Here is a 14,399-nt window from a genome sequence, read left to right on the forward strand (position 1 = left end):
ATTTAAAATGTTTAGTACTATTCCTGTTAATGTCTAGAATCTATTGATTCACAGCTTGCATTTTGGAAGTTGCCTACAACTGGGACAAGAATTACCACTAATTTCCCTGTAGCACCTTTTTCTTCTTAATTTTCCCCATCCCCAATACAGCCTGCAAGTTCCCAAAGCTGTGCCTATAAACCTGCAAGATCAAAAATGTGGGAAAAAACTTAAAAGAAACCAGTGTTTGCAAAGAGATCCCCTGTAGCCAAGTGTTTCCCAGTCCACTAAGACCTAAGGTAGGGACTGTCAGTCCCTTTTTGTTTGGGGACTTGATGGTGACACCAGCTCTGCCCAGTGGGTCTTGCTACCCAAAGTGAATTTCTCAGTGAACAAACATAAACATCATAAACAATAGTGTTTATATAACATTTTACATTGGTGTTTCTAATCCATGTATTTGAGCATTACAGGTGCTATCTTCAGTGTTCCCCCATATTCTTTGAAAATTGAAGTTATTTTTCCACCTGTTTGGGAGGGAGCAGTTTCTTTTTTTTAACAGGAGGAATAACAGCACCTATTCAAAGAGGGCATTATGAAAGAGCAAGTCATTAATATTATGCTTTTAAAAATGCAGGTCATGCTTTCAAAAACCCGCTTGCTCCGCAAGGAATTAATTCTCCGCCAGATTTATCACCTTTCTGCAAGATTCCCTTCAGAAAGTTCCTGCCCTGACACTCTTCTACTGTCTCCTCCCTTCTTTGTTCGCTTCCTTCTTTCTCCGATTACAGTTCCAAAAACAACACCCAATCTCCCGAGGTCAATGGTTAATATTCCCGGGTGTTTATATAGGCTCCGAGAGCAGATTCCAGGCCCTTCAGCACTGGGCCAGCTCCAGCACCATGGCTTTCTCCTGGCAGGCAGTGCTGGCCTGCAGGAAATACCTCATCATCATCCTGGTACCCCTGGTGTTTCTCCCTCTGCCCCTGGTTCTGCCCAACAAGGTAAGGAATTTTTAAAATCCACTTTCAAAGCCTCCAAAGTCTTCGAGGTGCTCTTTTCGAGGGGGAAGAGGTTCTTTCTGCATCTGCTGCTTGGAGATCTCTTTTCTTTTTTTTTTGGTTTGTTTTTTTTTTTTTTTCCTGAGTATATTGGGGCTATAAAACAGCAGTGGGGCATAGATGGATGAGGAGCTACATCTGTGGTTGCATCTTCTAGAGGAACATTCAGCCTGAGAGAGATTTTGTGACTCTTGCTTTGCATCTGGCTGATTTAGAAAAGGACTTTCTATGAGGACTTTCTATGCTGCACTAGGATCTAAGATATACTAAGATATTCCTGTGGACCTAAAGCTCAATTTTAATCCCCCTTTTCATTTTCTAACAGTGTTCAGTCCACATCTTCCTTTATTTTTTTCCTTGCTGCCACTGCTGCTTAGAAAAGCCATTTTTAGACAGACAAGGCATTCTGATACATAAGGGAAAACAACATGCATTTCAGTTTTGCTTTAACTTATTTCTGTAAGAATCCAAACAAGGATTTTAAATTTAAAACACCAAGTTCTGGAAGACACCTGGCTTAGGGTTCCTTCAGGGAAAGTTGACTCAGGAGCTGCAGTACCTGGGTTGGTATTTCCGGGGTATTGATCATTTGAAGAGAGCTGTGAGCTGACAGACTCCCACTCTTCTGCTGCTTCTTCACTGTTTTTGCACTCCCAACCTCTTCATGCAGAAAGATCTGATCTCTGGTCTTTTATTACAACCCCAGCACCACAGAATAGCTCATCCCAGACTGCCCCTGTTGTCACTTCTTTTTGGACAGCAAATCCTCACTCTTCCCTGTGGTCTCTGCCTCCCAATCCCTGCTGATTCCCAGTTTAGATTCCTTCTCCAAATTCCATTCTCCTCTTCCCTAACCCTTCCCTCCCTACCTACCTCAGCTCTGAGTGTGGCAGCTGGTCAGCTCTCATTCCCTCACTAGGTAAATAAAATAGTTTAAATTATTACTTAAAAGCTCACCAGGAAGTCAGAAAAAAAAAAAAAAAAAAAAAAAAACCAAGAAAAATAAGAAGTCCCTTTTTTTGCTAGTTAACATTCAGCGGGCAAAGGAGTCACTGAAGTGAAAAGAGATCAGAATCAGGAAAGTTCTAAGTTCTAAGGAGACAGAGAGTGATTTTTTTTTTTTTTTTTTTTTTGTCCTGAGGCCATGAGTTCAAACTCACATTGTTACATACAGTGAGTCCTTGGAGCTACCAGTGGAGTGATTTGGCAGTCCTGGTTCAGTTGCTCTTTGAAAATGACTCTCTCTGGTTTCTATGCAGTCAGCAACAAGACAAAAATAGAAAACGTCCAGGATCTTTCCCTTTGCCACTTAAGGAAATCTTTGAAAAGGTTTTTTTGGGGTTAAATTGTGCACTGTGCCACTGCTGAGCAGGAAAAGCTGGTGGTGTGAGCCAGCAGCTACAGGGCGGAATTTCACATTTTTTCTAGTCTGTTCATCTATTAACCTGCCCTAAGATGACATAGCACTGGACACTAAGCTATTATAATTGAGGGCAAACAATGCTAAAAATCTTGCTTAAAGGCAGAAGAGTGTCCTTACAGAGTGTCTGACTTTGGGAAAACCCTTTTCCCAGCTTTGACTGAAAGCCTGTTCACAGTAGGATGGGAGACAATGGCATTGTGCCCATGAGACACAACCCAAAGTTCTACCAGGGTCTCTCAAAAGGCACCCATCTGTGTCTTTTAATAACAAACATGGAGAAAAAGGATTGTCAAAAGGGCAAATTGCCCTCAGTGATCACTGGGATGAATAATTAAGGTTCTTAATATTCTCATTCAAAAATGAGGCTCAAAAAGGAATATTTTAGTATCTTTGGGAATCTCTCAGACTTACTTCTTCAGCATGGCTGCTTTGATAATTCACACCTGGATTGCTGTCTTCTTCTTTCCTCCAAACTGATCAGCTCCCTGCTCAACCTTTCTCTTCACAGCTCTGTAACCTCCACACCACGTTCAGAATTCCTGAACGTGTTCCCAAGAGTCTCAGATTCAATCCTGCCACCCATTATCCCAGCTCCTTGCTTTAATCCTCTGTAACCCAACCTCCAAAAGCATCAGTACAGTTTCATTCATACTGAGCAGTATATTTTAGTGGACATCCTTTATCCAAGACCACACATCCATGGTTTTCTTCCTTTGGCTTTGGTGTCTCCCACAATTGTGCAAGTTCCAAAACACAGAAGACACCAAACCCTCCTCTTACTTTCTTTCCCAACCCAACAAAATGCCACTGTTGGACAAGTAATTTTGAATCTTTTCAGTGTGCAGGGACTGGCTTAAACATTTTTACTTGAAATTTGGAGTGGTTGTCCAAAGCAGTAGTAAATTAAGGTTTCCTCAGAAAAAGAGTGACATGAAACAGGGAATCTCACTTTCCTCAAACAAACAAGACAAAGTCAGTGGAAGCTGAAATGATCTGTGACCAGTCTGCCAGTCAGCCTTTCAAAGTCTCTACTAAGCTAAAAATCCAGTGAAAAGTTATAAAAGCATTTACAGTACAAGGAGTCCAAGCTGCTGAAATTAGCTGTGGTTCACCTGGGCCATGACCTGCAGCCCGTGTGAAAACAGGCGGAGAAACCTTGACTGGATCAGCAACTGATTCTACAACTCAAGGACATAAATACAGAATATAACACCATCAGCACAATCAGAATATCTGAATATAACACCATCAGCACAATCAAGAAGCCTATTCAGTGATTGCCAATCCCTTATCATGAAAGTCCAAAGTCACCCATGCTTCTTTTCCCCAGTGCTATTTTTGCCCCTGCTGAAGGTCTCATCTGGTCCTCAGAGTTCTGATGAGATTGCTGCACAGTTTGACATTTGATTAGGATCTGCAGAGGTCAGAGGCTAGATGGGAAAGGAAATAACCTTTCATCTAATCCCTTTATCAGGCAGTGGATGTAATTAAGAGGCCTTGGCTTTGGAGAAGCCCCAGGTTCGATGTTCAGCATGTTCTGATTGCTGTCCCCTTCCCTGGCAGGAGGCACTCTGTGGCTATGTGATCATAGTGATGGCAATTTTCTGGTGCACAGAAGCTCTGCCTTTGGCTGTCACAGCTCTCCTGCCCGTCCTGCTGTTCCCACTAATGAATATCATGGATTCAACCACAGTAAGAGATCTTGCTCCGTGTATTAATCAGTCAGCTGCTTTTATTCTGGGATTGCTCCCCAGGATTATATGATGACCATCATTATATTTATGTTATTGATAGTATTATTATTTTATTTTAACTTTATTATTATTATTCTCTGTCTTCTCCATGGAGTAGACCTTGCATGAGCCCAGAGTGAGCTCTGGGTGGAGCTGCTAATCTGAAATCAAAGCAAATTCCCCATTCGGATGCAACCCAGAGTTACTCCCTGCTAATGCCTTTGGAATGAACTCCCTCAGAAAATGTCCCCCTCTCTTGTGACTCTTCCCTCTCCCACCTCACAGGTGTGTCAGGAGTACCTGAAGGACACCAACATGCTCTTTTTGGGGGGCCTGGTGATGGCCATTGCCATCGAGACCTGGAACCTGCACAAGCGAGTGGCTCTGAGGGTCCTGCTGATCACGGGTGTCAGGCCAGCCCTGTGAGTGACAGGGGTGGAAACGCTGTGGGATGAAGGATTTTATGGCATTAGACCCCATCTCTGATGGGAATATGCAAATCTTTCCCTGCAAATGCTTTCCTGCAGCCCAAGTGAGTTAGCGCCTGAGCAAGCCTTGCAAATGTTGAGGCATGGCTTTATTTTATTTTATTTTATTTTATTTTATTTTATTTTATTTTATTTTATTTTATTTTATTTTATTTTATTTTATTTTATTTTATTTTATTTTATTTTATTTTATTTTTTAACTCCAAAAGGCTTTTAGGTGGAGAAATAGCAACAAGAGAGTCAATACTGGAAAGGGAAGGGCGCTGCTAGGCTGGGCCAGGGGCACAGCTTTGGACAGTCAGGAAAAAGCACAGCTGGAACACAAAGAACACGGACTCTCTGCCTGCTGCTGATTGCACAGAGAAGAGAAAATATGAGGATGCTTGTTTGAAAAACAACAAATGTTTTCCAGACTAGAACTCTGAGCTATGCACAGGCTACACCACCCTGTTTAATCAGTTTCAGCTCATAAGAAGGGGGAATACTGAAGGAAATTACAAAGCAATAGAATAAAAATGCATACAAGATAAACCCTTTTTCATCTGATATATAATCTACATCTCATCTAAAGAATAATTTTGAGACAAATAACAGAGTAATACCGAAACCAGGATTAGAATTTTAGATGAGTCAGAAGAGAATCTTAAATAATAGAGGTGGGATAAAATAACAAGAGGAAAAAAAAAAGAGATCATCTTCCTTATGGCTTAAACTGATTGCCATTTGGGATCAAATTCAGCTTGCAATCCCTCTTTGAAATCTATTGTAATGCATTGAAATGTGCTGTTGAGAAATGTCTTCCTGAGAATGATGTGGGATAAGCAGGATCTGACTGGATAAACTGTTCCAGCCTACCAGCTTCCACATCCTTAGCCATAGGAATGTCAAAAAAATTGGTTGAAAAAGAGAAATTGATGTTAAATCTTAACTGGGTCGCTCACAAAGCAAACCAGGGCAGGAGGAAATGCTGGGTGGGGATTGCTGAGCATTCTCCAAACCCAGCATTTGCAGCTGACTCTTTGTAATAAAAATAAAGAGCACTGCAGGGCTGGGTTCTGATCCAGCTTTCCCAAACCTTCTCGTTGCAGGCTCCTGATGGGTTTCATGGTGGTGACAGCTTTCCTGTCCATGTGGATCAGCAACACAGCCACCACTGCCATGATGGTCCCCATCGCCCAGGCCGTGATGGAGCAGCTGCACAAGTCAGAAGCAGAGTCTGGCACCACTGGCCAGGTGTCTGAACACACCAACAAAGCCTTTGAGCTGCAGGAAAAGTCACCTGACAGCTCCAAAGAGCCTGAGGAAAAAGGTGAATGGGTTGAGGGTGATTTTTTCTTCAGGGTGATGGAGGATGGCCTTTCTTCTGTCATAGCAGTTCCTAGTAAATCCTAAAAGAAAACTGTCCCCAAAGCACCCTGACTGCACCACACAGCCCTGATGAGACTCTTCCATGAACCAGACAAAACCACAATTTGTTGTTGTTATTGTTATTGTTATTATTATTATTACTACTACTACTACTACTACTACTATTACTAATACTACTACTACTACTACTTGGCTGAAGTTAAATCAAAAATACAAAAAGCTCATAACTACTCAACAAACTGACCAAAAAAGTACAAATTCTCCACTAGGGGAAGCCTTTATATCAGGCTTGCTATTTCCCTGCATATTTACGTTAGTTCAATTATTATCTACTGTGTAACTTATCATATCATAGGGGATTCCCAAGGCAAAATTTCTGGCCTGTTTCCAGCTGGAAGGTTAGGGATTAAAAAGATCTTTCTAATCCAAAGGTACACAATCAAGCAAGAATATCTCTTTACCAGCTGTCTTGCCCTCTCCCCATTTTTGAGGTGATTCCAGAGTTTCTGAACATAAATCTCAGTGCCAGCAGACAGGTGCTGGTGCAGGAAAAATCTCCTTTTGGCCCAGCTCCTCCAACTCTGTTATAATTCCCTGAATTTCTGCCTCACTCCCTTCCATGTGCAGTTCAGACATTGCCCTCATTCACAAGGAAGTGTAAAACTTTACACACATTTCAAATTCCCCTCTGAAAAACTGCTCTGTGTCAAGACAACCAGTGAAAATGGGCAGAAGGTCAAAAAATTAACAATGCCAGCCTTAAAAGGGGGAACTTTGTTTCCTTCAGCTTTGAATCCAATGTGTCCTAGCCTTGAAATATTAAATTCTGCAGGCCCGAGGCCTTCTCCTGTCCAACATAGTCCTGCAGCTCTTCTGTTCCTTGGGATCTAGGTAATTCTCATGTCGTGGTAATTGAGGAAGAGAAAAAGAGAAAAGAAGAGCTTGAGAAGAAGCACTTGAAGCTGTCCAAGGGAATGTCCCTGTGCATTTGTTACTCATCCAGCATTGGAGGGATTGCCACTCTGACCGGGACAACCCCAAACCTGGTGCTGCAAGGACAAGTTAATGAGTAAGTCTGGGATTAAACACCCTCCAAACTGCAGCATTCTGCTCCAGCTGGCTCCCAGAGAAGGAAAATGTCACTTTGGTGCCTTTCCTGGGAGCTTCTCTTCCCCAATGGGCCCCACAGAACCTCCCCTTTTCCGGCTCATTAATGAAGGACAGAAGGGAGAGTGGAAATTTGGATGCTAACAGCCACCTGCATTTTCCAGCATCTTCCCAAACAGTGGTGGCATCATCAACTTTGCCTCCTGGTTCTCCTTCGCCTTCCCCACCATGCTGGTGCTGCTGATTTTGGCCTGGATTTGGCTGCAGATCCTGTACCTGGGCTTCAAGTGAGTACCCTGAGCCCCTGCCATGCACCTGGGGGCTCTGATCAGGACTTGCTAAACACCAGTGATCCTTTATTGATGAGAAAAATCACTCAGAAGGTGGCAGAGTCCAGACACACAACAGAGACCAGAACAGAACTCGGTGCCTGTTAAAATTCTGCACTTTTCCTTTGAGGAATCTGATTAAATCCCAGCTAAATGTGCCCTGTAGATGAAAACAGGGAGCTGTGAGTGCACATGACCTGTTCTGCAGCATTGCTGTCGTGTCCTAGGAGATTGCTGTGCTCCAAAGCAGGAAATTGATTTCTACAGAGAGCTGTAAATGCCTTTGTGACCAGGGTTGCCTCAGACCTAGAGGATTAGTTCTGGGCTGGTTCTGGAGCACCTCACCCCACACAACCAGCCTGCATTGCCTGCCTGTTTAACACTCAGCTTTTCATGTTTGTGTTATCCCAACTTCCCTCATGTTACATGGAAAGAGTGCTGTAACACCTGAAATGCTTTTTCACCTTCAAATTCCTCCTTTAAAATTCTCATTCTCTGTCATTTTAAAAAGCTTGGCAACTCTTTACTTCCTAGTAAAGTGATCAAACAGCCTTGTCAATCACATTAACATTGTCCTGGTCTAGTGGAAGGTGTCTCTGCCCATTCATTGGAATGAAATGGGATTTAGAGTCTCTTCTAACACAAACCATTCTGTGATTCTGTATTTTTTTTGTCCTCACATGTCCATATATCTCACTTATTTACATTAAAGTAATGAGCTTTTAGGGACAAGATCATCTTGTCTTTCTGATCATCCTGTCAAGACATGCAGCTCCTACTCACCATGGTCGCAAATTATAATATATTTAATTTCAATATTCATATATAAATGCATATAAAGACATTATGATTGAGAATAAATTTGGGTTCTTAACTCTCTGGATACCTGGCAAATTTCTCTGACACTTCTCATCCATTTTCTTCCAGTTTTAAGAAGAATTTTGGTTGTGGTGTCAGTCCTGCTGCCAAGGCTAAGGAGAAACAGGCCTATGAAATCATCAAGGAAGAGAGCAAGAAACTGGGCAAAATGAGCTTTGCAGAAATAGAAGTTTTAATCCTCTTCGTTCTCCTGGTGGTGTTGTGGTTTACAAGAGAACCTGGGTTCATCCCAGGCTGGGCAACAGTTCTCTTCAACAAAGATAACACAAGGTATTATCCATCCCCTTCTCCTCCTCACTTGGAATAAAAGTGGAACAGGCTGGATTTTATCCAGCTGGAATCACAGCTAATATACTAATATATTAGTATTGAATAATACTAACTACCTAAACTCCTTCCTGCTCTCCTGCAGCTATGTCACTGATGCTACAGTTGCCCTCTTCATCTCAATATTGCTCTTCATCCTCCCTTCTGGCTTTTCCAACCAGGACGGAGAGCAAGAGCAAACAGGTGAGTCACTGAAGCACCAAAAATCAGCTGACTGAATAGGTGTGTGGGAAATGTTCCCATTTGGGGTTAACAAAGGAATTTTCAAATATCAAATAACACTTCAAAGTGCTCTTCCAGCTGTGTGCTTTAGGTTTGGCAAAGCACATATTGCATAAAATCCTCTGTTTCTCGTAATTTCATTAGGAAGCTAATCAACTATTCAGGAATTCATCAACTAATCAGTTTCTCATCAACTAATTAGGAAACTCTTATCCCAGCGGTATTCCTGCCCCCTGTTATTCCCATTTGTGAAAGATTCCAAGCTGGAATCTTCAGGAGGGAACACACAACAGAAACACACGGAGCTGCTGCCACACCTTTAACTCACCCTCCCCTGCCTCCCACTGAGCTCCTTGGAGCAGCAAAGATCATTCCTTAGAGCTTTTGCAAGTCAAGTTTTTAAAACCATTGTTGCTGGTGCTCCCAGCGTTTGCTTCGGGAGATAATTCCAGAGTTTGCTGGCGGAAGGGATTCCTGATGTTCAAACCAAGCTCACAAGTAGTTCTCCTTTCTTTTGGGGATTTTTGTGGCTTCACAGAATCTCTTTTTTTGTGTGTTCCAGGGGGCAGGGCAAAGTTCCGGGCCCCTCCACCCCTGCTGGACTGGAAGGTGGTGCAGGAGAAGATGCCCTGGAACATCGTGTTCCTGCTGGGAGGGGGCTTTGCCCTGGCCAAGGGCAGCGAGGTAACATCGCTCGGCTCACCTGGGATCTATCTCTGCTTTCCTGGCTGGCTCCCTCTCCACCTTGCTCCTCGCGCTCTCCCAGGACACAAGAGGGCACACCCGGAGCATCAAATGCTCCTTTTCCCCAGCTCCTGGCTCTGGGAGCATCCTTGGAGTGCTGGCATCGCATCCTGCTTACTCCCCGTGCCAATCAGGGCAGCACCATTGGCTGTGTTTCTAGAAAATTGGCTGATTAAGAAACTGCCCCAAACAAATTTATTAAAAATTTCTTTTAAATAAAATGTAATTGGTGCACGCAGCATGATGAGATGATTCACCCAGGAGGGGTCTCCAAAGTATTTCAAAACAAGGATTTATGAAAATAGGATTTAAATTCAGCTATTAGAAGAGAAATGTAGAGCTTGCTAGAGAAACATCACGTCCAGTGCCACACATCATTTTTCAGTAATGATTTAAGTGATGGAACAGATAATCCATTTTTTTAATCTATAGACAATAAAGAAATTCTAAAAGGCTTCAAGTGCCCAGAAATACTAGTTTGGAATTCAAAGATCAACATTAAAATGGAAAAATACATGTTTAGAAAAGGAAATGTTTAAGGAATCAATTTAATTTTTTCCTAGAATAATTAACCAAATACATAAAAGCTGCTGCAGAAAGGCCAGAATGACAGGGAGGATGCTGCTCCTTCCCAGTTACTGACAAGGATGAAGGGTGTGAAAGGATTCAGACAGTTATCAAGATCTCAGACAATGTGATGAAATGACATTAAATCACTACAGCATCTGATAAGATTTATATTAAAATATTTTAGGAAGTTAATTCAAATATCTTTGCTTATATATAAAAAAAGCACCTCAAATATTGATCATGTACAAGTAGTGATCTGAACAGAGAAATAATTATTTGCTGTCAATAATGCAATATAAATGCAGGATCTCCTACTTTCCAATTCCTTGGATGGGAAATAATGTTGGGGTTTTTTTGTTTACCTGACTGGACAATCCTGTCTGTGAGCCCTGGCTGTGTTTTCCTGCAGTTTGCCTGAGAACTGCTCTGAGGAGGGAGGGCTGAGCTGGCATGAGAACTGCCCCAGAACACTGATGTGGCTCTTCCCCCTCCAACCTGGCCTCCCTCTCTGCTCTGCTGCAGGAATCTGGTCTGTCTGCATGGCTGGGCACCAAGCTGACCCCTCTGCAGAGCATCCCTCACCCAGCCATTGTCTTCCTCCTGTGCCTCCTCATCGCCACCTTCACCGAGTGCACCAGCAACGTGGCCACCACCACCCTCTTCCTCCCCATTCTGGCTTCTATGGTGAGTCCCAGCATGTCAAAATGCTCTTGTAAGAGCAGCTTTCAGCTCCTCAGTTGCCAAAATTAAAGTGATCCATTTTGCTGGCAAAGCCAAGCACTGGTTCCTGTATCCCATCAGGGGTACCAGGCCTGAAACAAAAATCTGTGTGTGCACACAGGAACACACACACCGTGCTTAATTCAACCTTTCTGGAGCCATTGCTGGGGAAAAGCAAAGGGATTAAATTCACTGGCATATGAAGATTTTGCCTTCTGGCCTAAACATGAGGTCACTGCCAGCTGTACTTGTTTTTTCCAATTTGTTCTGCACGGAGACAGCAGCAGCAGCATTTCCTTGCCTGCAACATTCCATGACTGTATTTCACCCCCACCAAGGCCTTGCAGAAACGTCTGAAGGTGGTAGCATGACCTAATTCGGACTTCTGAATTTCCACAGGAGATTCCTGCTGCTGGGGCAGACAGAGTTCTGCAAACTGAAAAGCTGGTTCCAGACAGAAACTGGAATGAGCTCCTCCAAAATCTTTTTACATAGGCCACAGACTCCAGCCAGCCCCTAAACCAAAGCTCTCACCTCCACAGCTTCACCTGCCTCCCCTGGTGCTTTAATTTTGTTCTTTACCAACTCAAAGCCAGGGTTTGGAGCTGAATATAAGCATTATTTATCCATTTATACAAAGCCCTGACCACAAAATCAATTCTTGCATTTGCTGCGTAAAGATGCTGGAAGTGTCTGAAGCAGCAGCAAAGCATGAGTGGCTGCAGTGTTTGGGCGAGAATGAGCCTTCTGACATGGACAAATACAACCAGATTTCTGTGCATTTCTGTGTGTCAAACCCATCATCTCTGCTCTCTTTTTGTGCACAGGCTGAAGCAATTTGCCTCAACCCTCTCTATGTCATGCTGCCCTGCACACTCTCTGCATCTCTGGCCTTCATGCTCCCCGTGGCAACTCCTCCCAATGCCATTGTCTTCTCCTATGGACAGCTCAGGGTTATTGATATGGTGAGAAAAAAAAAAAAAAAAAAACACACTTTTTTTCCAGAATTTTCACCCCTAGGTTTGATCTTTTCCTGATTCTGGTTCTTCTTGGAGAGTTAGAAGAGTCAGTGCGCCTGTCTTATGTCAAGTGAAAAGATGTGTGTGCACTAATAAAGGGTCACACTGTCTCTAATACAATCTGAGAATCTTAGGTGCTAATGAACCTTTAAAGAACAGCCAGGGCCTCTTGAAGATTTTATAATAAGAGCTGTCAATGTCTAACTGCTTGGAAAAACCCAAATGTAGAGCATGAGGGTGTCCAAGGGCCCTGTCACCTGGGCTGTCCTTCTGCAGGGACAGGGAACAGCCTGGCACATCTCACTGGGTGCCCTCTTGAGTCTTTAGAGACTGAAGAAGTCACTAAAGATGCAAGGACAGCAGTGCCATGTCTCTTAATAACTTCCATAACTTAGAACATGGGGCCAATTCATTGATGCTGTTCCAAGAAGAAATCTAAAGTAACATTAGAGAGAAATACCAGGTCAGAAGAGAAGTGGAATAAAAGAAATTTGGGACTTCTAGTTTTAAGAGTTTTATCCAATGGAAACCTTTCCCTTTATACAAATTATATTTCTGAAGAAAACCAACTTAAATATAATTTGGTGGAAAAAACACACCAAAGAGAAAATCAAACCGTGCAAACCATCCTAACCATCAAGGAGGGAAAAAAAGCACTCAGGGCTGCTAACAACCCCTCTCTTTTCCAATTCTAGGCCAAAGCTGGGTTTGTGCTCAACATTCTGGGAGTCCTGACCATCACCCTGGCCATCAACACCTGGGCCTCATCCCTGTTCCAGCTGCAGACCTTCCCCTCGTGGGCCAACAGGACAGGGACCTGCCTGTGACCTGGGCCGGGCACAGAGCCAGGACTGCTCCTGTCAGAGCTGCAGGGAGAGCAGGGCTCTCACCCACACAGCTTTAGAGAAAAGCTTCTTCTGTGCAAAAGGGCAAGCAAAATCCTCCCAGTGGTAACAGCAGTGAAATTGCCCGGCTGCTGTTGGGTTCTGAAGGAGGATTGAGGTGATTTTTGGCTTTGCAGCCCTCCCACCTTTAGGTTTTCTGCCTCTGCAGGGGTGTTTGCCCCCAGTGCTTTTACAGTGAGTCTGAAATCTGCAGCAAGAAAATAAGAGAGAGGTGTGAATAGGGAAAAGGAGGGAGAGAGACTCTGAGCTCCTGATTTTGGGCTGTCACAGGTCTCCACCTGTATATGTGTAAATGTTCAAGGTGTACATGATTGTTATATACTCTGTGGGCACTGACAGCAAGCTGTGTATTGTGTGATCACAGAAAAAGCACTGTCAGCCCCTCCTAGTTTGAAATATATTTATTTGCAGTCCCCTTGTTAGGAATGTAAAAGATGAATTTTTTCCCAGAGCATCCAACCCGGTGTTATTTATGTCAGATTACAGCCTGCAAGTTCATGGTAAGGCATTTCCTTGAAAGGGAGAGAATCCCTGTGTCCTAAAATATGTATGACTGAATTAAAGTGTTTTTTAATGTACCCCTGTCTTCTAGAGTTTATTTTTTTTAATTATAAATCACTGCTTCTGTCTTCCAGGTATCAACTGCTTGTCCGTGTTCTCACTTACAATATCTTTAAATAATCAGAGAAATCAGCATAGCTGATTTTCTCTTATCTTTAAAGTAGCAATTATGTTGTTATTATTACTGAGTCAAATTTTCTTGGACTGTGCAGCCCAAGATTTTCCTTTGTGAAAGCCTATTATGTAATCCTGTTCCATATCTCACCCCTGTTCTGCTGGAGCTGACTTTCAGTAGCAGATAAATTCCTAATGACCCAAACTGAAAAATGTCCAAAAGCACTTTGCCAAAACAATCTCCTGGTGCCATAAATGAGGTTGGGATCAGGCAGAGCAGTTGCTCAATGTGTGCCCCTGAAGTTTGCTCTGAAACCTTTGTTCTGTTGTTTCCTGCTTCAATGGTGCACAAAGTGCATTTCTGAAACCCCACTCTGGTGGGATCTCCACACTGGTCCCATGAGAGTGAAAATGAGGGAATTTCACTCTAAAACAGTATGTTCTCCTCAAAATCTTTAATTTTTCTTTCTCTAATTATTAGAGAGAAAGAGTTATAATTATTAACCCTAATTATTAGGAGATGAGGGGGCAGCGTGCAGTGTAATTTTGATTCAGAAAATGTCCAGATTCACTGACTTGCTGCAGTTTTTTTCCAGTTCCAAAGATCCAGCTAATTCTGGTGTCTGCTGGTCATTAATTCCTCAGTGGCTGTGGAAATCTCTGTCTTGGAAAGAACAGCCTGGTGGTGTTAATCCTCCTGCGGCTTTGACAGAGTTTTAATTTGATGTGAGATAGAGATCCAGCAGAGTATCCACAGCTCCAGAAGGAAAGGCATTTGTTCTCTGCTGCTAATGAGCTCCTGGGCAACAGATTCCAATCACATAATGACTTGCTCAGGTCACTGCTACAC

General features: G+C 43.0%; 1 protein-coding gene across 1 annotated transcript; it reads left to right on the top strand.

The window, feature by feature from the left end:
• The first annotated feature begins 828 nt into the window (after positions 1–828).
• Positions 829–13,452, top strand: SLC13A2 (solute carrier family 13 member 2). Its single transcript, XM_063173647.1, has 12 exons — positions 829–983; positions 4,027–4,155; positions 4,482–4,618; positions 5,773–5,993; positions 6,944–7,121; positions 7,324–7,446; positions 8,416–8,637; positions 8,780–8,877; positions 9,479–9,600; positions 10,753–10,914; positions 11,778–11,915; positions 12,665–13,452. Exons 1-12 carry the CDS (start codon positions 882–884, stop codon positions 12,794–12,796), a joined length of 1,764 nt encoding a protein of 587 aa, XP_063029717.1. The 5' UTR covers positions 829–881; the 3' UTR covers positions 12,797–13,452.
• The last annotated feature ends 947 nt before the right edge of the window (positions 13,453–14,399 follow it).

The sequence above is a fragment of the Melospiza melodia genome, chromosome 21 (genome assembly GCF_035770615.1).
Source record: "Melospiza melodia melodia isolate bMelMel2 chromosome 21, bMelMel2.pri, whole genome shotgun sequence".
In the NCBI taxonomy this organism is placed as follows: domain Eukaryota; kingdom Metazoa; phylum Chordata; class Aves; order Passeriformes; family Passerellidae; genus Melospiza; species Melospiza melodia.